General features: G+C 45.8%; 1 protein-coding gene across 2 annotated transcripts in view; it reads left to right on the top strand.

Annotated features, from left to right (window-relative positions):
* The window catches only part of CAMK1D (calcium/calmodulin dependent protein kinase ID), a 218,362-nt gene that overhangs the window by 98,916 nt on the left and 93,348 nt on the right, over positions 1 to 26,098 (top strand). For both annotated transcript variants that reach the window (XM_058191375.1, XM_058191376.1), the window contains exon 2: positions 4,541 to 4,672. In XM_058191375.1, coding sequence (XP_058047358.1) covers positions 4,541 to 4,672 — 132 coding nt within the window. The remainder of the gene's footprint in view (positions 1 to 4,540; positions 4,673 to 26,098) is intronic.

The following is a 26,098-nucleotide window of genomic DNA, read 5'->3' as shown; positions in this document are numbered from 1 at the left end:
GAATTATAGGAAACAGCTGAAAGATAAGTAGAAGGTGACAAACAATTTGATGTTTTGCAGTTGGAAAGGAATGGCTTGGGAAAGTAGGATGTTATATTGCTTATAGGAGCAAGTTGCTTTGAGGATAATTAACAGAGAAGAACCTTGGTTTAAGAAAACTTGGTTTAGCTGTGTTTGGATCCAACACAGTGATGGGTTTCAAATTTTTTTACTATCGGTTCTCTGAATTACTTAAAATTTCCGCTACCGGTTCTCCAGAACTGGTCAGAACCTGCTGAAACCCACCTCTGATCCAACAGGCATTGTTTTTCCATGCGGTGTCCATTAAATCAGAGGTGTGACCATTAAATCAAAGAACTGTCTGTTAAATCAAAAACTTCTCCATAAAGTATATAATAAGGGTTGTATACATTGAGGTTTGACTGAAAATGACAGTGTTTACATCATTTGGCATAAGACAGTGTATTTTGACACAAATGAGCATATATCATGGCCATCTATCCATCTATCTGTCTATCTATCTATCTATCTATCTATCTATCTATCTATCTATCTATCTATCTATCTATCTATCTATCTATCTCTACTATCTCTTTCTGTCTGTCTGTTTCTCTCTCTATATATATATATATCACTACAGCGAATAGGTTTGATAAGTCACAGAGAAATCAATTTATGTCCTATTTTATCACATTCCAGCTTGTTTGTTTCCTCGCTGGATTCAGCCACACCCTTCCTCTGACAAGCCCTTTCCTTTCAAGGCAGCCCTTGTCAGATTGCCAACGCCTGTTGTGTCACTAGACCTGTGTGAATCTCAAAGGGCAAGGCTTATTCAGGCAGGAAAATCCCTCGGAGGATGTCACAGATGCAAATCAGGTGAAGAAAGGGATGTTAGAAAGTTGTCTGGGCTTAATGAGCTACTGATAAAAATGGAAGTGATGAATTTAAAGATAAAACAGGAGGCGGATAGAGGTGTAAAGCATCTCTCACCCTTTCAGAAGTTACTAAAATAATTTTGGAGATGCTTTGAAGCTGTTTAGCCCACTGTTGGCAAAAAAAAAAGAGAGAGAGAGAGAGTGTCTATTTGAGAGGCTCACGCTGTGATAGGGAAAGAAGTCCTCCAGGTGACCCAGATAGGGACCTTGTGGGAGAAGAGTAGGAAGTTTACCCACCATTTTTTTATCTCTCCAGAATTTGATGGCCACCAGAAACCAAAATGAGATCAGTCAGTCCTGAAGGAAATCAACCCTGACTGTCCTTTTGAAGGACAGATGCTGAAGCTCAAATACGTTGGTCACCAAGTGAGAAGATCTTGATGTTGGGGAAGATGGAAGAAGAAGGGGACAGCAGAAGGGGAGATGGTTAGATAGGGTCATGATTCAATGAACGTGAATTTGAACAAACTCCAGGAAAGAGTGGAGGACAGTGAAGCCTCATGTGTTATGGTCCATGGAGTTGCAAAGAGTCCAACATGACTTAGCGACTGAACAACAACAACAACAAGAAGCCATGATGATGTCCTGCATGCCAGGACATTAACATATGTTGACACAATTGGATTACTTTTGTGTTATTTGCTTGATGAGGTCACGGTATGTTTGACATCAATTATGGAAGCGCCCATCCCTCCCTTCCCCTCCTATGTGTAGGTGTTATGTCTACTATGAAGGTGAACAGGTACTAAAATTTTGTGGTGCCACACACACACAATTTTGAAAGACACATTTTCAAATAGCATGCCCGTAATTTTTTTTTAAAAAAATGTAAGGATGTGCCCTTTTGCTCTATATTTACATCACAATTTAGCACTGGAATGACATCTCACTCCTGGTTGATTGACTTTAAACATCCGATAGATACATTGTGGGAATGTATCCTTCAGTCTGGGCTGTGGGTCACAAATCTTGGTTGTCTGACCCAGACAGAGATAAGTCTTGCTATGGAATGTGCTTAGAAGTTTTTACTAGATGAGATCACACCAGGTTGCTCAGCCAAGTCTGGAAAGGATTGCTGTGCAAAGGTTCCCCTTCTCTGCCCAATCATAATGTTATGTGGAAATGTTGGAATCCATTGTTGAAATGCATTTCTATGCAACAACTACAGTAGCATTCAGCCAGTAGATGGAAGTATTTACAAGTTTGGATCTGTGATATATAATCTATGCTCTTTTGTTCTAAGCAGAGTTTCCTTTTTCTTGATACAGTTAAACAGTTGAGCAGTAAAGCACATGGTGACTGTGCTCTTTTTTTGCTCTGTACTGCTTTATCTAAAACAGAATTTCTAACAGAAAATGACACTGGGAGATCAAAGGAAGTTGCAAATGGTAAATGTCTTCGAAGAGACCACAACTAGTTTCTTGGAGCTCTTTGGAGATTCTCAATAATCCAGGTCATAGTTGTTTCAAAGGTGCTTTTTTCTTCACATGGCCGGTAAACTGCTTTTTATTTGGGGAAGAAGAAAAAGAAATTGTTTCACTTTTCATCCAAGAAGCTTCATCAGTTCTGATGGTGGGGGGACAGATATTGGCAGTTGAGACTGGATGGTGCGAGAAGAGAAGGATAGGTTCACATCCTATGTGATGTGTGTGCTTGTGCGTGTAAGGAGTGTATTTCTTTCCAGTCATCTGGTTGTTAGTACTCTCTCTGAGATGAAGTCACATGTGGGTTTATCTGTGCCCTCTGTGTCACCTCAATCAGGGTGCAATTGGTTGTGGAATCTTCTTGGAATTGTTGCAAGGGCTGCATTATAAATTGGAGATAGATGGTTTCTTATCCCTCCCCATCAGTTTATGGGGGGACAGGTGTTCCATACTAACATAGATGGATTCTTTGACCGCTTTTTCAAACCAGTGGTTCTCTATCTCCAAAAATGTGGACTTTGTTGTCTTCAAAAGAGTGGTCTGTGTCTTTTAGGTGCAGATGGACTGTTGAATCTTGTCCCGATAGGTTCGTTCTCCTATGTTGTGCCCTGTGTTTGTGAAGTGGCTGTTTTGTTTCCCCAATGTACAGATCTGTATATGTCTCACTGCATTGTACGGCATATATCACATTGCTCAGTTTGTGTCTGGGTGTTTTTATCCTTGTGGCAGACAAGGTTCTGCCTTAGTGTAGTCTTGGGTTTAAAGCAGCGGTTCTCAACCTGTGGGTCGCAACCCCATTGGGGGTCGAATGACGATTTGCCAGGGGTCGCCTAAGACCATCGGAAATATGGGAAGTGTACTTGCGAGTCGAAGAATTGCGAATTCGGCTTCAGGCGCGATGAATTAAAAAAGAGAGAAATCTTTGCTCTGATGTCTCCCTCTCAAGCCAGCTGCAATCACTCCCAATCGCTAGCCTAATCCGGCTTCAGGCGCGATAAACTTAATAGGGGAGGAGTCTCCGCTTTAATGCCTCCGTCCTCAAGGCAATCGCAAGCAGTTCAAATCGCTAGCCAATACGGCTTCAGGTGCGATCAATTCAAAAAAACAGTTTGCTGCTTTCCCCCCCTCCTGTGGCTGCTGAGGTGCGCTGAGATCGCTGCCTAAAAAAAATAATTTTACAGTTGGGGTCGCCACATCGTGGGGAATTGTATCAAAGGGGTCGCAGCACTATAAAGGTTGAGAACCACTGGTTTAAAGTGTAAATGTATGTTGTATTGGTTGAAAATCTTCCTCAGATATTCTTGCAACGTGTGGAACAACGATGTTGCTTCGTTTGTTGTTCTCATCTTTTTCTGTTATGGAGAAGATCCTGCTGCGTCTTTTTGTGGGAGGGATTTGATGAAGGCCCTATTAGGACAACCACAAGTTAATGTTGATAAATGAACAGTTCTGAGGAATCCTTCACAACTTGTGGTTATTCTAACTGTGCCTTCATCAAATCAAAAAAAAAAAAAAAAAAGACCCAGCAAGAGAGGTCTCTCTTCTGTGTCGGGCAAGACATTTTTTTGGAGAATGAATACAATGTGCGCTGCGAGATTTTTCGATCATGTGGCTAAAACTGCATTCGGTGCGGAAAAGCACTGATCAGGATACTTACATTCAGGGGTGGGCTTCAAAAATTTTAGCAAGGGGTTCTCTGCCCAGTTGCTGGGTGGGTGCGGCCATGGTGGGCGTGGCCTAGTCGGCTTCCTGCATCACGGCGGGGTGGGGGGCGCATTTTTGCCTTCCTGGGACTCCGGAGGCTTTCCTCAAGCCTCTGGGAGGATGAACATGGCCTCCCCAGGTTCCGGAGGCCCTCTGGCCCACTTCTGACCTTCCTGGACTTCTGGTAGGCCCATTTATTGCCCTCCCTGAGCCTCTGTGTGCACCCTGCACTTACCTGCATCCAAAATGGGCCGTGTGGGGACTCCTGGGAAAGGGAGGGGTGGGCAGGGCCAGGCAGGAGTGGGATTTGGGGGGTTCTCCGAACTGCAAAGAATCTTAACTAGAGGTTCTCCCGAACCCCTGCAAACCCCCCAGCAGCCCCACCCCTGCTTACGTTCTGCTTTCAACACATATACGAGTTGAAATATATATATATATATATATTGGTATGTGTTTTTTTTCTCCTTTTTTCTCCAGTGGTGCATTTTCCGAAGTCGTCCTGGCTGAAAACAGGAGCAGTGGAAAACTGTTTGCAGTGAAGTGCATCCCCAAGAAAGCCCTGAAAGGGAAGGAAAGCAGCATAGAAAATGAAATTGCCGTTCTCCGAAAGTAAGTCCCTGAAATATCATTTCTTTGACTGCGATGGTTCTGACCCATTTCCCAGCAAGACTCCAGAGGTGAACCTCTCACCTCTGCCAAACAGATGTTCCCATTGAGTTGGCAGGAAGCTCAACGGACAGGGGATTTTAGGTTGCCACCGATGATCAGTAGAGAAGTCCGTGGGATTGAAGCAGTGATGAAATGCAGCCAGTTCTATCCGGCTCGGGAAAACCTGTAGCAGCAGCACCAGGAGGCTCCGCCACACCCGCCTGGACGTCATAGTGTCCCGTTTTTGATGCTCTGTGCATGTGCAGAAGTTCCTGCATGTGCACAGAGGGGTTGCGTGCGAGCGCACTCCCATTTGCGAAATGGTAGCGAAGGTAATTGAATTTCACCCCTGGATTGAAGATGAGATTTGTTTCACACACACGACATACAGGTAGTTCTTGACGTATGAAATTCAGCCCCAAATTTACTGTATTTTTTGGAGTATAAGACGCTCCGGAGTATAAGACGCACATTAGTTTTTGGGGAGGAAAACAAGAAAAAAAATTCTGCCTCTGCCTACCAGCATCCATCGGTATTCATCCGGTTAGCGTCTTTGCAGCAAACAGCCTGGTCAACTTCAGCAAGTTATTGCAGCCTGATTTAGCATGAACAGCTGATTGGCGGTTGGATCGGCCTCCTGGAATACCGCCAATCAGCTGTTCCAGGCTGCAAGGATCGCCAGAGCCCATTGCCGCCTCTGCTTGTCACATTTTCGGCCTCAGCGCATTGTGTTTTTGGCCTCTGCACACCCTGTTTTTGGCCTCCGGACATCACATATTCAGCCAGTTCCAGGCAACGGGGATTGACGCTACCGCTGCTGCCAATCCCTGCCTCCTGGAACTGGCCGAAAATGCAATGCACGGAGGCCAAAAATGGGGTGTGCGGAGGCCGAAAACACAACACGCAGAGGCCAAAAATGACTGAAGGGTGGGGGCTGGCAAGACACACTGCAACTTTCACCCACTTTTTTTGGGGGGGAGTGCGTCTTACACTCCAAAAAGTATGGTATGTTGCTAAGTGAGACAATTGTTAAGTGAGTTTTCCCCCATTGTATGACCTTTTGCCACAATTGTTAAATGAGTCCCTGCAGTTGTTAAGTAGCTCTGGCTTCCCTACTGAGTTTGCTTGTCAGAAGGTCACACTTGGTGCTGTCCCGGTGCTTGGAGGCCGTACGGGTCTGGATGGGGAGAAACAGGCTCAAGCTCAATCCCTCCAAGACGGAGTGGCTGTGGATGCCGGCATCCCAGTACAGTCAGCTGAGTCCACGGCTGACTGTTGGGGGCGAGTCATTGGCCCCGATGGAGAGGGTGCGCAACCTGGGCGTCCTCCTGGATGAACGGCTGTCTTTTGAAGACCATTTGACGGCCGTCTCCAGGAGAGCTTTCCACCAGGTCCGCCTGGTGCGCCAGTTGCGCCCCTTTCTAGACCGGGATGCCTTATGCACGGTCACTCACGCCCTCGTGACGTCTCGTCTGGATTACTGCAATGCTCTCTACATGGGGCTCCCCTTGAAGGGCATCCAGAGGCTTCAGTTAGTTCAGAATGCGGCTGCGCGGGTGATAGAGGGAGCCCCTCGTGGCTCCCGTGTGACACCAATCCTGCGCAGACTGCACTGGCTACCTGTGGCCTTCCGGGTGCGCTTCAAGGTGTTGGTGAACGTCTTCAAAGCGCTCCATGGCATAGGGCCGGGTTACTTACGGGACCGCCTACTGCTACCGAATACCTCTCACCGACCCGTGCGCTCTCACAGAGAGGGACTCCTCAGGGTGCCGTCGGCTAGGCAGTGATGTTTGGCGACACCCAGGGGAAGGGCCTTCTCTGTGGGGGCTCCCACCCTCTGGAACGAACTCCCCCCAGGACTTCGTCAACTTCCGGACCTCCGAACCTTCCGCCGCGAGCTTAAAACACATCTATTTATTTGCGCAGGACTGGATTAGATTTTAAATTTATATTGGTTTTAATGGGTTATTTTATATTGTTTTTAAAATTTGGCCATGTAGAATAAGTTTTTTAAGTGTTATTTTATTTTGTATTTATATGTATCTTTTTTATCTGCCTGTGAACCGCCCTGAGTCCCTAGGGAGATAGGGCGGTATACAAATGTGATAAATAAATAAATAAATAAATCACGGGACCCCGGGATGTCATAAGTATGAGCCAGTTGCCAAGCATATGAATTTTGATCCCGTGACCATGGGAATCCTGCAATGGTTATAAGTGTGAACAATGGTCATAAGCCACTTTTTTCAGTGGCGTTGTAATTTTGAGCAGTCACTAAACAAATGGCTGTAAGTCCAGGACGACCTGTATTGTGTTTGGAAGCTCTGCCACAGGGTTCTGGGTGGGCTGTGGTTTGTCAATGCCAAAACCTGGATAATCTAGGACCGTGATGGCGAACCTAAGGCACGCATGCCACAGGTGGCACGCAGAGTGTCGTGTCCCACTCCCCCTCCGATGACCGGGTCTAGGAAGTCCATATCAAGTGTGGCAACGAAGCCTCTGCAGCTTGTCAAATTCCTTCGAGGTTTCTCAGGGCAGGCAGGAGTCCAAGTTGTGACTTCAGCGATAGCAGCAAACTAGATGAGACTTTGCTTGACTCAAGGTTGGAATGCCAAAAGCAGGTCCTTTATATAGGCTGTGGGTGTGGCTCCATGACTCAGCATTTATCCAGGCCTGCCCCTCTCTTCCTTCTGCTGGTGTCGCCTCTCAGATCTCCGGAAGTGAGGATCCTCCCACTTTGAATTCTCTTCAGCTGGATCTGCTATCAGTAATTCCAGCACATGGCTGGCTTCCTGCTCACACGCTGTAGGAGTGAAGTTTATCGGGCTTATCTGTTCACTCCTGACCTCCTCTCCGGGCATGGGGCCAGGGCCGGGGGTTGGAGGCATGACAGGCCGTTCATCTTCATTATCAGACTCGGAGTCTGATAACAGGCCCAGGTGGATATGGGAGGGGCCCGGCTGAGGAGAGGAGGGAGGACGAGGCACAACACAGAGCCCTCTCTCTGGGAACATGAGCTGTCACTCCAGCTCAGGTCCACCGCACATGCACACGTACCTCCTGCTGGCCAGCTGGTTTTCGGGTCTTTGCCGTGCATGCATGGGGGATGGGGTGCATGCGGGAGATGTGGGAGGGTGTGGGGGGCATGAGGAGCATGGGAGGTCATGTGCACATGTGTGAGGGCAGGGTGAGCATAGGGGGTCATGCGTGCATGCGCAGGAGGCAGGGTGCCCAGGGGAGAGTCGTGCACGGATTGCATTATGGGTGTGTGCATGTGTGCTTTTGACACGTGACAACAAAAAGATTAGCCATCACTGATCTAGGATGAGTGAGGAAAGGCTGCTCCCTCTTTCCTTTCCTCCTTCACGTGGTAGAAAGATTAGTAGAGGTGTACTACTCCACCGCTAGTTTTGAAGCTTTGAGTACCATCTATGCAAGAGGAGTGGTGGAACCTGGAGGTGGAATTAAAAGAGGCAGCAGTTTACAATCCCTATGTAGCCATAAGCAATCTAAATCAAAACTCCCCTTGAATTCCATCAACTTTATCTAATTCCTAGCAGGTGTTAACAATGAGTTGAGAAGATTCCTGTGCATGGGCCTTTAGCAATAAATCCATTTAATTGGACCATCACATGTGGGCTTTTCCTGCCTGACAATCCCTCAGTTTTTCCTAACAGCCAGATTCAGGGACCCCTTGGTTCCTTTTCAAGATACAAGAGCTTCCATAATTTTTGGGTTCCATCTATTGTTTCCTATGGTTTCCAGGCTAAGCCCTGGGTTAGTCCCAACAGGACCACTCTGTTACTTCTAAGGCACTTCCAAAGTTTCGTCACTTGGTTTTTCTTCCACAGAAAGTTTCTTCTCTATCTCTTTTTAAAAATATATATATATACATATTTATCCCGAAGAAGGATAGTAGGCCGAGGTAAATAATGGACTTTCTATTTTTTTGTGGAGTCATTTGTGTCAGGGGGAATATTGATTTTTCTCTTGCAAAAGAGGATGTGACTCACGTCGATAGATTTTCAAGATGCATGCTTTTGCATATCAATAGTTCCATTGTTTCTTCCTTCCCTTTATATTAGATGGATCCATTTATCGGTTTAATAGTCTACCATTTGATCGCTTTGTGGGATGGAGGGTTTCTTTTCTTTTTCTAAGCATACAACATCCGTTGCGTTTCTCCAAAGTATCTGTTGGGGCCCGCGGCATCCAGCAGAGTTGGCAGCAGATTCGGACAGTGAGGAGGTTGGGGAGAAACATGGGCCAGTTCTGGGTGCTGGGGAAAGCTCGAACAAGGGCTCTGCATTGGAGGCAGAGAGGGGGCCAAGGCCATCTGGTACTTCTTTGCTGCCTCCGGAGTCTCCGGAGTCTGACATCAGTGAGGAGGAAGAACAGTGGGAGCCTGTTTCCAGTGTGCACCTGCGCAGAGCTGCCAGAACACAAGAACAATTAAGGAAACAGGGTCGACTTGGGAGTAAGGCTTGGAGATGATTGGCCCCGCCCATAAAAGAGGAGCAAAGAGGACATGAGCTTTTGCAGGAAGGAATTCATTCATCTGGTCGGTTCAAGCTTTAGAAAGTTCTGTTTGACTCTGCCAAGTTTGGCCTTGTCCTGCATGTTGCAATTAGTTCTCTGGCAGCATTCCAAGGGAGATAAGGTGGGTGTTTGTAAACACTCCCCTGAAAGACTGTTTGAGAAGTCTTTCGGAGTTGGAATGAAAATAATTCACAGCCGTATGAATAAAAGTAGTTTGCCAGAACTTAGATTGTGCTTTATGTTTTCTAAGGAAGCCTAGGTCACAATAGTATCATTTTCCCCCTCCTTTCAGGACAACCAGTTTTCTCACCTCTCTTGGTGTAAAGATAGGAAAGCTGTTCCTCTTGATTTGTCCTGAGAAACAATGTTCGGTCTCAGCATTGACTTAGTTGACTTGGTTGATCCTTGTCTGTTGGGAATTCTCTGTTTCCTGCCCCAACCTCCTTTCCATCCATCAAGGCCTCCACTGACGTCTTGGAGTCTTCTGCCTTAGAACTGGGAACATCCAATTCCAGAATCACTCAAGGATAATGTAGAAGAAATCTTACTGGGCTCCTTGGAAGCCTTCTACAAGAGATTTTTATTCAGCAATAAAGACACCTTAGAAGACTTTGGCCAGGAAATGTTTTCCGCTGTGCCATATCAAACGGCTGTTTTGCCTTCCTCCTCCTCCTCCTCCTCCTCCTCCTCCTCCTCTTCTCCTCCATCTCCTCCTCCTCTTCTTTCTCCTCCTCCTCCTCTTCCTCCTCTTCTTCTCCTTCTTCACCTCCTCCTTCCTCCCTCCTCCTCCCTCCTTCTCCTCCTCCTCCTCCTCCTCCTCCTCCTCCTCCTTCTTCTTCTTCTTCTCCTTCTTCACCTCCACCTCCTTTTTCCTTCCTCCTTCTCCTTCCTCTTTCCTCCTTCTTCTTCCTTCTTCTTCTCCTCTTCCTCTCCCTCCTCCTCTTTTTCTCCTTCTTCACCTCCACCTCCTCCTTCCTTCCTCCTCCTCTTCCTCTTTCTTCTTCCTTCTTCCTTCCTCCTTCTTCCTTCTTTTCAAAGCTCCACTTGCTTGAGCAGAGGGCACGAAGCTTGTCCGCGAAGCTCCATTCACGCTGATGGAACTTCACACATGACTGCAAGCGCCTTCCACTCGCATAAGTGGAGTTTCACATGCCTGCAAGTGGAACTTCACATGCTTGCCCATATCTCCCATGGCCCGGGGTTTGATCAGTCTACGGCGCTGGGGTTGGGGACCCCTGCTTTACAGGAATTAAAATTGAACCTTTAATTGGCTATCCAACCTCAGCCTGAATGCATCCGGCAAATTGCAGCTGGACTCTGCTGTCCAGTAATTTAGATATTTATTCTGTGGTGCTTCCTGGATTGATAAAAAAACAGACCTTGGCTTGTAAATGACCACTTATCCTAGTATATGATCCTTCTAATTGATCACTTGAACTAAGGACTGAGTAATCCGATCGGTCTATTATTCCCCGCAATTTGAAAACTCTACTTGTGTTGACGCAGCTTAAAATCTTATTTTCTTCTATTATTTTCCAGCCCACTTCCACAGAGAACATTTTTAATGTTCTCTCTGTCTCCTAGAGTATTAACTACCCCACACATTCTTGAGTCATCTCCTAAGAAACCGAGATTTCAAAGCAAAGTCGGACGGATTCACCATCTTTTTCTTCGGTTTCTCATTTCAGACATTTTTACAAAGTGTAAATTTCATGAGATAGGAACTCTCACAGGTACTGGCGAAAGGCCCAGGCTAGAAATCAGGATGGTTCACTTAACCATCTGCAAGGATTCACTTAACAACCACAGCAACAAAGGTTGTAAAACTGGGCGTGACACATCGAACAATCGCTTTGCTTAGCGATGGAAATTCTGGGATTATAATTGCAGTCGTAAATCAAAAGCCACCTGTGCTTTTATTGAAACAGCTTACAGTACCAAAATTTTGAATGTTCTTCTCCTATCTGGGTGTATCTTCTTGTGAACCAGGCAAGAACTTATCTGAGATGTTTTCTCGAGATACTTTTGTTGCTGGGGTTGAAGACCTTATTTGACCATTGTCTTTGTAGAACTTCCAAAAGTGCTTTTTCAAGAGGCTACTGGACTTTCTGGTTTTTCTTTGATGTTTTGCTTCTTATCCAGGAAGCTTCTTCAGCTCTGACTGGATGGTGGGAAAGGGAAGGATTGATACACCTTTGCAGACAGCTGGTCATTTGCATCCTTTTAGATGGTTGCTGAGGCCACCTGGAGATTTATCTGTGTCCTCAGGGTCACCTGAGTGGTGCAAATGGGTGTGAACCCTTCTTGCAACTGCTGAAAGGAGTTGTGTTGTAGATTGGAGATAGATGATTTATTTTTATTTTATATATTTATTTATTTTGTCACAACAGTATATATAAGCATAAGCATGAAAATAACTATATAATATATAAGCATATATATAAGCATAAGTATGTAATAACTATATTAATTGGATATAATGAAAGGAAACAATAGGACAGGAACGGTAGGCACTCTTGTGCTCTTATGCACGTCCCTTACAGACCTCTTAGGAATGGGGTGAGGTCAATAGTAGACAGTTTTTGATTAAAGCTTTGGGGATTTTGGGAAGAGACCACAGAGTCTGGTAGTGTGTTCCAAGCATTAACAACTCTGTTACTGAAGTCATATTTTCTGCAATCAAGATTGGAGCGGTTCCCATTATGTTTAAATCTATTGTGTGCTCGTGTATTATTGCAATTGAAGCTGAAGTAGTCTTCAACAGGAAGGACATTGCAATAGATGATTCTGTGTGTTAAACCCAGGTCCTGTCGGAGGCGGCGGAGTTCTAAGTTTTCTAAACCCAGGATTTCAAGTCTGGTGGCATAAGGTATTTTGTTGTATTCAGAGGAGCGGAGAACTCTTCTTGTAAAATATTTCTGGACACGTTCAATTGTATTGATGTCTGAAATGTGGTGAGGGTTCCAGACAGGCGAGCTGTATTCAAGAATTGGTCTAGCAAATGTTTTATAAGCTCTGGTTAGTAGTGTAGTGTTTCTGGAGAAGAAGCTACGTAAGATTAGGTTTACAACTCTTAAAGCCTTTTTTGCGATGTAGTTGCAGTGGGCTTTGGCACTTAGATCATTGGACATGAAATTGGATATGATGTTGTATCCCTCCCCCTCTGTAGAGAGAGGGGTGTTCAATTTGGACATAGATGGCCTCTTTGACCCCTCTTTCAAACCAGTGGTCCTCTCTGTCCAAAATATGGACTTTGTTGTCTTCAAAAGAGTGGCCTTTGTCTTTTAAATGCAGATGAACGGCTGAATTTAGTCCTGATGTGTTTGTTCTTCTAGGTTGCACCATGCGTTTGTGAAGTGGCTGTTTCGTTTCCCCAATGTAAAGATCTGCCCATGGCTCACTGCATAGCCCTGCATATACCATGTGTCAGGCCTGGAAACCATATGCTCAGTTTATGTCTGGGTCCTTGGGGTGGACAAGCTTCTGTCTTAGTGTATTCTTGGGTTTGAAGTGTTCTTGGCCTTCAAGATAATTCCTTCCGCCCTCTGCATTGTGGTCTTCAGAACCCCTCCAAGTTGATTTTATTTTTATTTTATATATTTATTTATTTTGTCACAACAGTATATATAAGCATAAGCATGAAAATAACTATATAATATATAAGCATATATATAAGCATAAGTATGTAATAACTATATTAATTGGATATAATGAAAGGAAACAATAGGACAGGAACGGTAGGCACGTTTGTGCTCTTATGCACGCCCCTTACAGACCTCTTAGGAATGGGGTGAGGTCAATAGTAGACAGTTTTTGATTAAAGCTTTGGGGATTTTGGGAAGAGACCACAGAGTCTGGTAGTGTGTTCCAAGCATTAACAACTCTGTTACTGAAGTCATATTTTCTGCAATCAAGATTGGAGCGGTTCACATTATGCTTAAATCTATTGTGTGCTCGTGTATTGTTGCAATTGAAGCTGAAGTAGTCTTCAACAGGAAGGACATTGCAATAGATGATTCTGTGTGTTAAACACAGATCCTGTCGGAGGCGGCGGAGTTCTAAATTTTCTAAACCCAGGATTTCAAGTCTGGTGGCATAAGGTATTTTGTTGTATTCAGAGGAGTGGAGAATTCTTCTTGTAAAATATTTCTGGACACGTTCAATTGTATTGATGTCTGAAATGTGGTGAGGGTTCCAGACAGGCGAGCTGTATTCAAGAATTGGTCTAGCAAATGTTTTATAAGCTCTGGTTAGTAGTGTAGTGTTTCTGGAGAAGAAGCTACGTAAGATTAGGTTTACAACTCTTAAAGCCTTTTTTGCGATGTAGTTGCAGTGGGCTTTGGCACTTAGGTCATTGGACATGAAATTGGATATGATGTTGTATCCCTCCCCCTCTGTAGAGAGAGGGGTGTTCAATTTGGACATAGATGGCCTCTTTGACCCCTCTTTCAAACCAGTGGTCCTCTCTGTCCAAAATATGGACTTTGTTGTCTTCAAAAGAGTGGCCTTTGTCTTTTAAATGCAGATGGACTGCTGGATTTAGTCCTGATGTGTTTGTTCTTCTAGGTTGCACCATGCGTTTGTGAAGTGGCTGTTTCGTTTCCCCAATGTAAAGATCTGCCCATGGCTCACTGCATAGTCCTGCATATACCACGCTGCTCAGTTTATGTCTGGGTCCTTGGGGTGGACAAGCTTCTGTCTTAGTGTATTCTTGGGTTTGAAGTGTTCTTGGCCTTCAAGATAATTCCTTCCGCCCTCTGCATTGTGGTCTTCAGAACCCCTCCAAGTTGATTTTATTTTTTTCGTTTTGGGGGGCGGGGTAAGTTAAGGAACATTTTGCATGCCATAACATTCCCAGCGCCTTGCAAAGAAATGTCTTTTGCATTTTTGGACTGTGATCCTAGCCAAATACTCTTCTCTCTCACTTTCCTTGTTTCCAACTTAAAGCATACAGTATTTTGTCTGCATTTCTTAAAGGATTGTAAAATTATTTGGCTGGATACAGTCGATCCACAAATCTGCCAGCTTGTAATAAGTCCTCATTTATTTTTAGGCTGCTTTGTCCTTTTAGCACTGCCTTGAATCTCCTCACACCATAAATAAATGGCTTAACAGCCCATTTCTACAGATAAAATGAAATTAATCGGTTGAAATCTTAAAGGGCACTTACAACATGCTGATCGGGAATGGTTTCCTCTCTCTTTTAGGCTAACCTGAGACTAGACAGAAGTAATACGTAAGTCTTGCCTTAGACAGCAGAGTTGTTTACTTGATATTTAATACTGGAGACCTGCAAGATAATGTGTTTTCACAACAAATATAATGCGCTCCCAAATCCATAAAGGATATAATGTAATTGAAACCGTACCTCCTTGCTTTCTCTTAAGCCAGCATATTGAATACCTCTGTATTCATGTTTTAATTACTAGTGTGATCCAGGTTCAGCCAATTCATGCCGGTTCGGGAGAACCGATAGCGAAGATTGTGGGATTTAAGTAATGTGGCCCTATAAATACAAAACAGATTGAAAATATCTTAGGAGAGGCAAACTGAGGGTTTTCGAACAATGCCTGAGAACGGTCTTTCCATCAATTCCATCAATGCCAGGGAGGAGGAGAGACGAGAAGATCGATCGCTGAGTGGTAGTGGCGGAGGGTCAGATGTAGCCATCTGGAGGGTTTCGCCCCTCGGAGGAGGACTCGGAGGTGTGGCTGGCCCTCTTTTAGACCCTCGGCAGCTCGGCCTAGGATTGTTCAATCTGGCCTGGAGTGTCGGAGCAACTGGGTATGGAGCCCCTGACATCAAGGCCTATATTGACTTTAACACCAATTGATTGACTTGACGGAGAATGGCTAGTCATCTGTACCTGGGGCAAGTGAGACCGTTTGGGTTTGGGGACAGAATAACGGCCCCATGGAGCCCTGGAAGTCCACGGTTCATCTCGCCAGCCAGGGAGCCTAACCTTGCTATAATAACCGCGCTACAATAACACCTTGACATTTTCACCGGCCTGGATGGACTGCTGACCGTTTTGTATTTGTATTTTTATTTACCTGTCGAAGATTTTCAACGCGGACCTTCTTGCCCTCGAGACTCCCTCTCTAGGTCTGGCCCTCCACATTATCGAGGGCACATCTTGAGGACGGGTTTTGGAACCCGAGAGATGGCATGCGAAATCTAGGAGGCTTAGGGATTTTAATGAACTCTTTTAGTCGTTTTTATTGGGGATTTTAAGGAAATTTTAAGGGGGAGGAAAGGCGGGAGCTGGGGTAGCCCGTCGAGGTGGGGCCAGTCACTGCGCATGTTTGCGGCGGAGTGTTATTAGGTCCGAAGGTTCCGGGGGAGGGTGATGTTCCAGGTGACAATTGTGGTTCCATCTGTGTGGTTAGTGGGAGAGGCAGATATGGCGGAGGGGGGGGGCCGTATCGAGACCTGGGAGCACGTGTTCGATGTCTGAAGGCGATCACGTGCTCCGGCCCCTCAGTTCCTACCCGTTCCTCAGGAGGCCATGATCCTCAGAGCTTGGATCTTCGGCTGATGTTATGTAATGCCCGGTCCGTGGTTAATAAAGCTCCCCTGATCTGTGATCTTATTCAGGGGGAGTCCGCGGACCTTATGGGCATTACGGAGACCTGGTTGGGCCCGGAGGGGGGGGTGCCCCTTGTTGAGTTGTGCCCTCCAGGTTTCCGAGCATTTCATCAGCCGAGGGCCCAAGGTAGGGGTGGGGGGGTGGCGGTTGTTATTAAGGAAGATCTAGAGCCGAGGGAGGCCACTGTTCCTCAGATTGCCGGCTGTGAATCCCTCTATGTGAGGTGGGGCCATAGGAATCAGTTGGGCTTGTTGATCGCGTACCTGGCTCCTTGCTGCGTGACCACAGCCCTGCCCGAGCTGTTGGAGGTACTCGCTGCTGTGGCGGTTGAGACCCCCAGACTTATAGTCATGGGGGATTTCAACTTGCCATCAGTTGGCTTGGCATCGACGGCAGCTCGGGAGTTCCAGGCTTCCATGACGGCCTTGGACCTGATTCGAGTAAATGATGGCCCTACGCACATGGGGGGAGGCATGCTGGATCTGATTTATATCTCTGGACAGTGGTTAAATGATCTGGTATTAGACGATTTAGTAACAGAACCAATGTCATGGTCGGATCATTTCTCCTTCGCCTAGACTTCCGAACCGCCATTCACCACCGCAGGGAGACGGAACCTATACGGTGGTTCCGTCCCAGGCGCCTGATGGACCCTGAGAGGTTCCAGACGGAGCTTGGGCCATTCCCTGAGGATCTGGCCCACGGCACGACTGAGGAACTGGTCGTGGCCTGGGAGCGGGCCACGGCCGGGGCCCTGGACCGTGTCGCGCCTTTGCGGCCTCTGACCCGGCGTAGATCTCGTCCGGCCCCTTGGTTCTCCGAGGGGCTGAGGGAGATGAAACGCCGGAGAAGACGCCTAGAGAGCACCTGGAGGTCCAGTCGCTCCGAAGCTGATCGGACACTAGTTAGGACCTATTCTAGGACCTACCTAGTGGCAATGAGGGAAGCGAGGCGCCCCACGCCCACCCTCATTGCGTCGGCAGATAACCGCCCGGCCGCCCTGTTTCGGGTGACCCGCTCTCTCCTACATCAGGAGGTGCGGGATGACCCTTTGCAGGGACGAGCCGAGGAGTTTAGTGGTTATCTATACGATAAAATCGCTCAGCTGAGGGACGGTCTGGACCGAATTTGGGATGATCCAAGCGAGGGAGAGGAGGCACGTCTTGTTGAGCACATTTGGGATGAGTTTGACCCTGTGGCTCCCGAGGACGTGGACAGGCTGTTGGGGAGGCTTCACGGCACGACATGTTTACTGGACCCGTGTCCTTCCTGGCTGGTACTGGCCACTCAGGCGGTGACACGAGGCTGGCTCCAGAGGATTATCAACGCTTCTTTGTTGGATGGGGTTTTCCCTGCCGCCTTGAAAGAGGCGGTGGTGAGACCCCTCCTTAAGAAGCCCTCTTTGGACCCAGCTATTTTGGGTAATTATCGTCCAGTCTCCAACCTTCGCTTTGTTGCGGAGGGTGTTGAAATGGCAGAGGCGCGACAGCTGCCCCAACACCTGGATGAAGATGTCTATCTAGACCCGTTCCAGTCCGGCTTCCGACCCGGATACAGCACGGAGACAGCTTTGGTCGCATTGGTGGATGATCTCTGGAGGGCCAGGGACAGGGGATATTCCTCTGCCCTGGTCCTATTAGACCTCTCAGCGGCGTTCGATACCATCGATCATGGTATCCTGCTGGGCCGGGTGGGGGGATTGGGAGTGGGAGGCACCTTATATCGGTGGTTCTCCTCCTATCTCTCTGACCGGCCGCAGACGGTGTTGACAGGGGGGCAGAGGTCGACCGCGAGGGGCCTCACTTGTGGGGTCCCACAGGGGTCGATTCTCTCGCCCCTGCTGTTCAACATCTACATGAAGCCGTTGGGTGAGATCATCAGTGGTTTTGGGGTGAGATACCAGCAGTACGCTGACGACACTCAGCTGTACTTTTCCACCCCAGACCACCCCAATGAAGTTGTCGAAGTGCTGTCCCGGTGTTTGGAAGCTGTACGGGTCTGGATGGGGAGAAACAGGCTCAAGCTTAATCCCTCCAAGACGGAGTGGCTGTGGATGCCGGCACCCCGATTCAGTCAGCTGCAGCCGCGGCTGGCTGTTGGAGGCGAGTTATTGGCCCCAAAGGATAGGGTGCGCAACTTGGGTGTCCTCCTGGATGATCGGCTGTCGCTTGAAGACCATTTGACGGCCGTCTCCAGGAGGGCCTTCCACCAGGTTCGCCTGGTTCGGCAGTTGCGCCCCTTCCTTGATCGGGATGCCTTATGCACAGTCACTCATGCGCTCGTTACCTCTCGCTTGGATTACTGTAATGCTCTCTACATGGGGCTCCCCTTGAAGTGCGCTCGGAGGCTTCAGTTAGTCCAGAATGCAGCTGCGCGGGTTATAGAGGAGCTACGCGTAGCTCCCATGTAACACCGCCCCTGCGCAGACTGCACTGGCTACCTGTGGCCTTCCGGGTGCACTTTAAGGTGTTGGTTATGACCTTTAAATCGCTCCATGGCTTAGGACCTGGGTACTTACGGGACCGCCTGCTGTTACCACACGCCTCCCACCGACCCGTACGCTCCCATAGAGGGGGACTTCTCAGGGTGCCGTCCGCCAAACAAAGCTGGCTGGCGGCCCCAGGAAGGGCCTTCTCTGTGGGGCTCCACACTCTGGAACGAACTTCCCGGGTTTCGCCAAATACCCGACCTTGGACATTTCCGCGAACTCAAGACTCATCTTTTATCCAGCGAGGGCTGGCTTAAATTGGGATTTTAATGTTTAAATTCATTAATTTTAAACGGGGTTTTCTTAGTATGGTAAATTTTAATTATTGGGCTAATTTAAAATAAGTTTTTTAAATCGTATTTTAAATTTGTATATTGTATTGTCGGTTTTATTATGCCTGTACACCGCCCTGAGTCCTTCGGGAGAAGGGCGGTATAAAAATCAAATAAAATAAATAAATAAAATAAATAAACTCAAATCGGGGTAGAACTGAAGCAGAGAGAAAACGGAGCCTCCTGGCTCCAAATTAAAGAGGAAACCAAGTTCAGAAAAAACGCACTAACTTTTAGAGTATGAAACGACACAAGCGAACTAACATAACATAACATAACATCAGAGTTGGAAGGGACCTTGGAGGCCTTCTAGTCCAACCCCCTGCCCAGGCAGGAAACCCTACACCATCTCAGTCAGATGGTTATCCAACATTTTCTTAAAAATTTCCAGTGTTGGAGCATTCACAACTTCTGAAGGCAAGTCGTTCCACTTATTAATTGTTCTAACTGTCAAGAAATTTCTCCTTAGTTCTAAGTTGCTTCTTTCTTTGATCAGTTTCCACCCATTGCTTCTTGTTCTACCCTCAGGTGCTTTGGAGAACAGCCCGACTCCCTCTTCTTTGTGGCAGCCCCTGAGATATTGGAACACAGCTATCATGTCTCCCCTAGTCCTTCTTTTTGTTAAACTAGACATGCCCAGTTCCTGCAACCGTTCTTCATATGTTTTATCCTCCAGTCCCCAATCATCTTTGTTGCTCTTCTCTGCACTCTTTCTAGAGTCTCAACATCTTTTTACATCGTGGCGACCAAAACTGGATGCAATATTCCAAGTGTGGCCTTACCAAGGCATTATAAAGTGGTACTAACACTTCACGTGATCTTGATTCTATCCTCTGTTTATGCAGCCCAGAACTGTGTTGGCTTTTTAACAGCTGCTGCACACTGCTGGCTCATATCTAAATGGTTATCCACTAGGACTCCAAGATCCCTCTCACAGGTACTACTATTGAGCAAGGTACCACATATACGGTACTGGTGCATTTTGTTTTTGGCCTAAATGTAGAACCTTACTTTTTCACTGTTGAATTTCATTTTGTTAGATAGCGCCCAATGTTCAAGTCTGTCAAGATCTTTCTGTAACTTGAGCCTATCTTCTGGAGTGTTGGCTATTCCTGCCAGCTTGGTGTCATCTGCAAATTTGATGAGTTCCCCATCTATCCTCTCGTCCAAGTCATTGATGAAGATGTTGAAGAGTACTGGGCCTAAAACAGAGCCTTGGGGTACTCCACTGCATACTTCCCTCCATGTGGATGTAGTTCCGTTGAGGACTACACCTTGAGTGCGGTTGGTCAGCCAGTTACGAATCCATCTGGTGGTGGTGCTGTCTAACCCACATTTTTCTACTTTATCTAGTAGTAGGTTATGGTCTACTTTATCAAATGCTTTACTGAAGTCCAAGTAAATTATATCGACAGCATTCCTCTGGTCTACTAATTTTGTCATTTTGTCAAAGAATGCGATAAGATTAGTCTGGCATGATCTGTTTTGACAAACCCATGTTGGCTTTTGGTTATTACTTTGTTTGCTTCTAGGTGTTCGTGATTCGTTGCTTGATTATCTTTTCCAGAATCTTCCCCGGTATTGAGGTCAGACTGATAGGTCTGTAGTTTCCTGGATCTGTTTTTTCCTTTTTGAAGATGGGAACTACATCAGCTCTTTTCCAGTCCTCTGGCAGCTCCCCTGTGCTCCAGGATCTTTGAAAGATATAGTTCAGTGGTTCTGAGATCACGTCTGCCAGTTCCTTCAGAACCTTGGGGTGTAATCCATCCAGTCCTGGTGATTTGAACTCGTCTAGGGTAGACAGGTGTTCACTTACCATTTTCTTCCCTATTTTAACTTGTGTTTCTAATCTGTTTTTTGTAGTGCTGTTTTGATAGGTTGGATTGTTTTTTTCCTTTTGTGTAAAGACAGATGCAAAATATGAGTTAAGTAGATCTGCTTTCTCCCTGTTGCTTGTCATCTTCTTGCCACTTTCTCCCAGCAATGGGCCAATTGTTTCCTTGACTTTTTTCTTGTTTTTAACATGTTGGAAGAAGCTTTTTTTTATTTTTACTTTTGTCGCTAGCCTTTGTTCATTGTGAGCCTTAGCTTTCCTCACTTCATCTTTACAGGCTCGGGCTGTTGCTGATATTCTGCCTTAGTTATTTGCCCCTCTTTCCACTTTTTATATTTGTCCTTTTTGTCAAAGAATGCGATAAGATTAGTCTGGCATGATCTGTTTTTGACAAACCCATGTTGGCTTTTGGTTATTACTTTGTTTGCTTCTAGGTGTTCGGTGATTCGTTGCTTGATTATCTTTTCCAGAATCTTCCCCGGTATTGAGGTCAGGCTGATAAGTCTGTAGTTTCCTGGATCTGGTTTTTTTTTCCTTTTTTGAAGATGGGAACTACATCAGCTCTTTTCCAGTCCTCTGGCAGCTCCCCTGTGCTCCAGGATCTTTGAAAGATATAGTTCAGTGGTTCTGAGATCACGTCTGCCAGTTCCTTCAGAACCTTGGGGTGTAATCCATCCAGTCCTGGTGATTTGAACTCGTCTAGGGTAGACAGGTGTTCACTTACCATTTTCTTCCCTATTTTAACTTGTGTTTCTAATCTGTTTTTTGTAGTGCTGTTTTTGATAGGTTGGATTGTTTTTTTCCTTTTGTGTAAAGACAGATGCAAAATATGAGTTAAGTAGATCTGCTTTCTCCCTGTTGCTTGTCATCTTCTTGCCACTTTCTCCCAGCAATGGGCCAATTGTTTCCTTGACTTTTTTCTTGTTTTTAACATGTTGGAAGAAGCTTTTTTTGTTATTTTTTACTTTTGTCGCTAGCCTTTGTTCATTGTGAGCCTTAGCTTTCCTCACTTCATCTTTACAGGCTCGGGCTATTTGCTGATATTCTGCCTTAGTTATTTGCCCCTCTTTCCACTTTTTATATTTGTCCTTTTTGTCTTTCAATTTGTCAGATAGTTCTTTATGCATCCATGCTGGTTTCTTTTGTGATCTACTATTTTTCTTCTTCATTGGTATTGTGTTAGACTGTGCTTTTATAATCTCACTTTTCAAAATTTCCCAAGCTTCTTGAGTTGTTTTCCCCCTGAGGATTCTCATCCATTGAATCCTTCTCAAGCTCTCTCTAAGTTTATTGAAATTAGCTCTCTTAAAGTCCAAGACTCTAGTTTGACTTCTCCTTAAAGCAGCAGCTCAACTCACGTGTTTTTCTGAAGCAAATCAGGAAGAAATGCAGAAATTTTCCACCCCCACTTCTCCTTAAAGCAGCAGCTCAACTCACGTGTTTTTCTGAAGCAAATCAGGAAGAAATGCAGAAATTTTCCACCCCCACTTCTCCTTAAAGCAGCAGCTCAACTCACGTGTTTTTCTGAAGCAAATCAGGAAGAAATGCAGAAATTTTCCACCCCCACTTCTCCTTAAAGCAGCAGCTCAACTCACGTGTTTTTCTGAAGCAAATCAGGAAGAAAATCCTGAAAACTAAAGTGAGTTGTGTGTTGTGTTTTAAGTCACCGCCTCCTTGAAAACTCGCAGGCAGATTTACAGCTTGGCTGAGCAGTTTTGATCCAAGAAGAAGTTTAAACCGTCGGAGGAGTGGTTGATGTTTGCCTGTGACTCTCTTTCTGCGGTTCAAAGGAAAAAGTAGATGAACTGACTCAGTGGTCTCCTCTCCAACTCCTAAAAGCTTTAACCAAAAATTGTCTACCATTGACCTCACCCCATTCCTAAGAGGACTATAAGGGGCATGCATAAGTGCACAAAAGTGCCTACCGTTCCTGTCCTATTGTTTCCTTTCAATATATGTTCCTGTATATAATGTTGTGACAAATAAATAAAATAAAAAAATAAAATAAATAAAATAAACTTGGTGGTTCGTGGGATTAAAAAAAAGATTATTTCAACAGGGGAAGGTTACTGCAAAATCCCCATTTCCTCCTGATCAGCTGGCACTCGGGAGGCAGAGAATAGATGGGGGGACGGGGCCAGTCAGAATTTTTACTACTGGTTCTCTGAACTACTCAAAATTTCCGCTGCTGGTTCCCCAGAACTGATCAGAATCTGATGAAACCCACCTCTGCGCCCAACCAGAGAGTTGGGGTCTTTGCTCCAACAAGGCAGTGATCTCATTCATCGGTTCTCTTATCCCCCTGAATAAGAATTAAAAAAAAAGAATTTTAAAAGCCTCAGATTCTGCTAGCAGTTAATTGGAGTATTAATACCGAGGGCAGGGGAACAGATACCAAAGCAAACAGACGCTCAGAAAATCTCAGCTAGGATTTGTTCTTCCCTCGAGCGAGGCCACAAACGGGAGTTGCGTTGCCTTTCTACCTTTCAAACCTGCCAGAGAGAATCTCGTATATTTTAATTGTTTAAAAGCCAAGCTTGCTCCAGAAAAACCCCAGAGGCCTTCTTTCTTTCCCCGAAATTCCCTGCAATGGCTGCGTAATCGTCTATTTGCTCGAATGGAGAACAACCCCGTGGCGGGTGCCTCACCGTATCGTTACAACTCTTGCGCATCTGACAGTGTGAAAGGAATCCGAAGCGCAAAAGGGGATTTAGAAATTGACTAGGCTTTTTTTATTTTTTTCGGAAAGTCCGTGAAAGCTTTTGCGTAGTTGTCCGCTGGACTGGAAAACACGCTAATTTCAGCAGCTTTGAGTTAGCTTTTGAGAATAAACTTTGTGTGTGGCGGGGGAGAGAGAAAGGACAACTGTGGCCCTGATTGTGAAACTTTAAGAAGGTGTACCTTCTCCCAAGATTGCACAGCAGCTCCAGGAAACACACGCTTAGTTTTTAAATACGTGCGACAGCCATTTGTTGTACTTTCTCCTGGCCTCTAATCAAATTGTCCTAGGCTGTTTTGTTGCATAATCGCTGTCAGGACCATCAGATCTGATTGATGTTGGTCGGTGAATTAACACACACCCCACCTCCCCATGGTGAAACGGTTCGAATATGTTTTTGGTTTGCAAAGACAGAAGTCGGCAGCTTTTGCGGGTTTAAAGGATTGTTTAATGAAAGCATCTAATCCAGTGATGGCTAACCTTTTTCCCGTTGCGGGCTGCGGGTGGGTGGGGAGGATCCCACGCGTGTGTGCCCACACCCCTAATTCTATGCACCCCGCCCCCCACGCATGCACGCACAACCCCTCTCCCCGCTCCTGGTACGTGATGGTCCGGTAGGCCCATTTTTCTCTCTCATCTGGCTCCAGAACCTTTCTAGGAATCTGGTGGGGTGTTAGGGTTAGGTGAAAACGGCTTTCCCCACCCACCCGGAGGTCCTCTGGGGGCTGAAGACGGCCCGTTTGCCAACTTCTGATGGGATTGGAAGGCCCCTTTTTTGCTGTCCCCAGCCTCTAGGGCCTCTCTAGGAGTCTGGGGAGGGTGAAAATGGCCTTCCCCACCCTCCCCCGGAGGTCCTCTGGTTGCCAGAAACAGCCAGTTTGCCAAGTTCCGGTGGGACCAGAACTCGCGTGCCCATTGATATGGCTAGGCATGCCATCTATGTGGCACCCGTGCCGTAGGTTCACCATCACGGATCTAATCCATTCATAAAATTTATTCCATGTCCGATAATATTCCGAGTCTTCTTTATCTTTCATTTTTAAAGTTAATCTATCCATTTCAGCACAACCCCAAATTTTCCTAATTATACCCTTTTAATGAATGGATTTTTTATGAATGAATTTTATGAATGGGGGACGCGGTGGCTCAGGGGCTAGGACGTTGAGCTTGTCGATCGAAAGGTCGGCAGTTCAGCGGTTCGAATCCCTAGCACCGCGTAACAGGGTGAGCTCCCGTGACTTGTCCCAGCTTCTGCCAACCTAGCAGTTCGAAAGCACGTAAAAAATGCAAGTAGAAAAAATAGGGACCACCTTTGGTGGGAAGGTAACAGCGTTCCGTGCGCCTTTGGCATTGAGTCATGCCATTCACATGACCATAGAGACGTCTTCGGACAGCGCTGGCTCTTCAGCTTTGAAATGGAGATGAGCACCACCCCCTAGAGTCGGGAAGGATTAGCACATGTGTGCGAGGGGAACCTTTACCTTTTACCTATGAATGGATAGAGCCAAGAGGTAGAAAGAAAAGCATCTGATCAAAGGAAACAACGATACGCAAGCCCACTTAAAATCTGGGGTTTACTGGCTCCATTTTCGTTAAAACGCTGGATGATGTAGCCCCTGTAATAAAGGAACAAAAAATACAGGGAGGATTCATACAAAGTGGAAACATAGATTCTTAAAAAAACAATCGCCAACAACGGGTATTTTCTTCTGATTTCTTGTTCAAATATTATTACCCCGTGTAACTTAATCAGCACAGCCGTGCTTCTCTTGAATGGGATGGTTGTTTAGCTTAATTGCTAAGGAAATAAAAGCAGAAAATGTACAACATTCACAAAGACAAACTTAATTTTGAGTGGCTCATTTTGTCAAGCGAGACAGATTCAGAATGGGGCAACTGGCCACAGCCAACTCGCCATGGGACAATTTAACAGTTTTACTGCTATTAATCGTCTCATAATTCCCATCACCAATCTCTTTCCACTTATGACTGTATGACTGTAACTTTGTTGCTGGCAATCCTTATGATTTATATTGATATATTGACCATCAATTGTGTTGTAAATGTTGTACCTTGATGAAGGTATCTTTTCTTTTATGTACACTGAGAGCAAATGCACCAAGACAAATTCCTTGTGTGTCCAATCACACTTGGCCAATAAAAAATTCTATTCTATTCTATTCTATTCTATTCTATTCTATTCTATTCTATTCTATTCTATTCTATTCTATTCTATTCTATTCTATTTTGTCTTAATTATTTGAAACAAATAGAAAGTTATTTTAATTTGTGCCATTCACATGTCATTTGGTTTCTCGTTTTACCTCCTTTCTTTCACAATTCTGTTCTCCGCTGTTTCTTTGATATTAGCGTAATTCTTGTCGAATTATGAGTTGGCCACATGAGTTGGCCACAGTGAGTTGCCCATGGCGAGTTGGCCATGATGAGTTGGCCACGGTGAGTTGGCCATGGTGAATTGGCCATGGTGATTTGGCCACGTGAGTTGGCTACATGAGTTGGCCACACAAGTTGGCCACGGCGAGTTAGCCATGGTGAGTTGGCCGTGGTGAGTTGGCCATGCAAGTTGGCCACAGCGAGTTGGCCAAGGCGAATTGTCATAGACCCAGAAACGATTGCATGCTGCCATTTCTTCAAGGAACCAAAATCAGTTTGTGAGCATTCTCCTCCATTAAGGGAAGGGATTAAAAATCTCAGTTTAAATTAGTCCATTGGGGTTCAAAGGTTAACCCTGTAAACCTACAGATCTTACGTGTTATATAAATCCTTAAATCTGAATTTCAAACATTCTACAGAATCTGGCAGTAGAATGGGCTGCAGGGCTACAGAATTCACTGCTTTAACTAGGAACATTATTATAATAAGTGA

Source organism: Ahaetulla prasina, chromosome 7, assembly GCF_028640845.1.
Source record: "Ahaetulla prasina isolate Xishuangbanna chromosome 7, ASM2864084v1, whole genome shotgun sequence".
NCBI lineage: Eukaryota > Metazoa > Chordata > Lepidosauria > Squamata > Colubridae > Ahaetulla > Ahaetulla prasina.
This window is presented reverse-complemented; position numbering and strand designations above follow the sequence as displayed.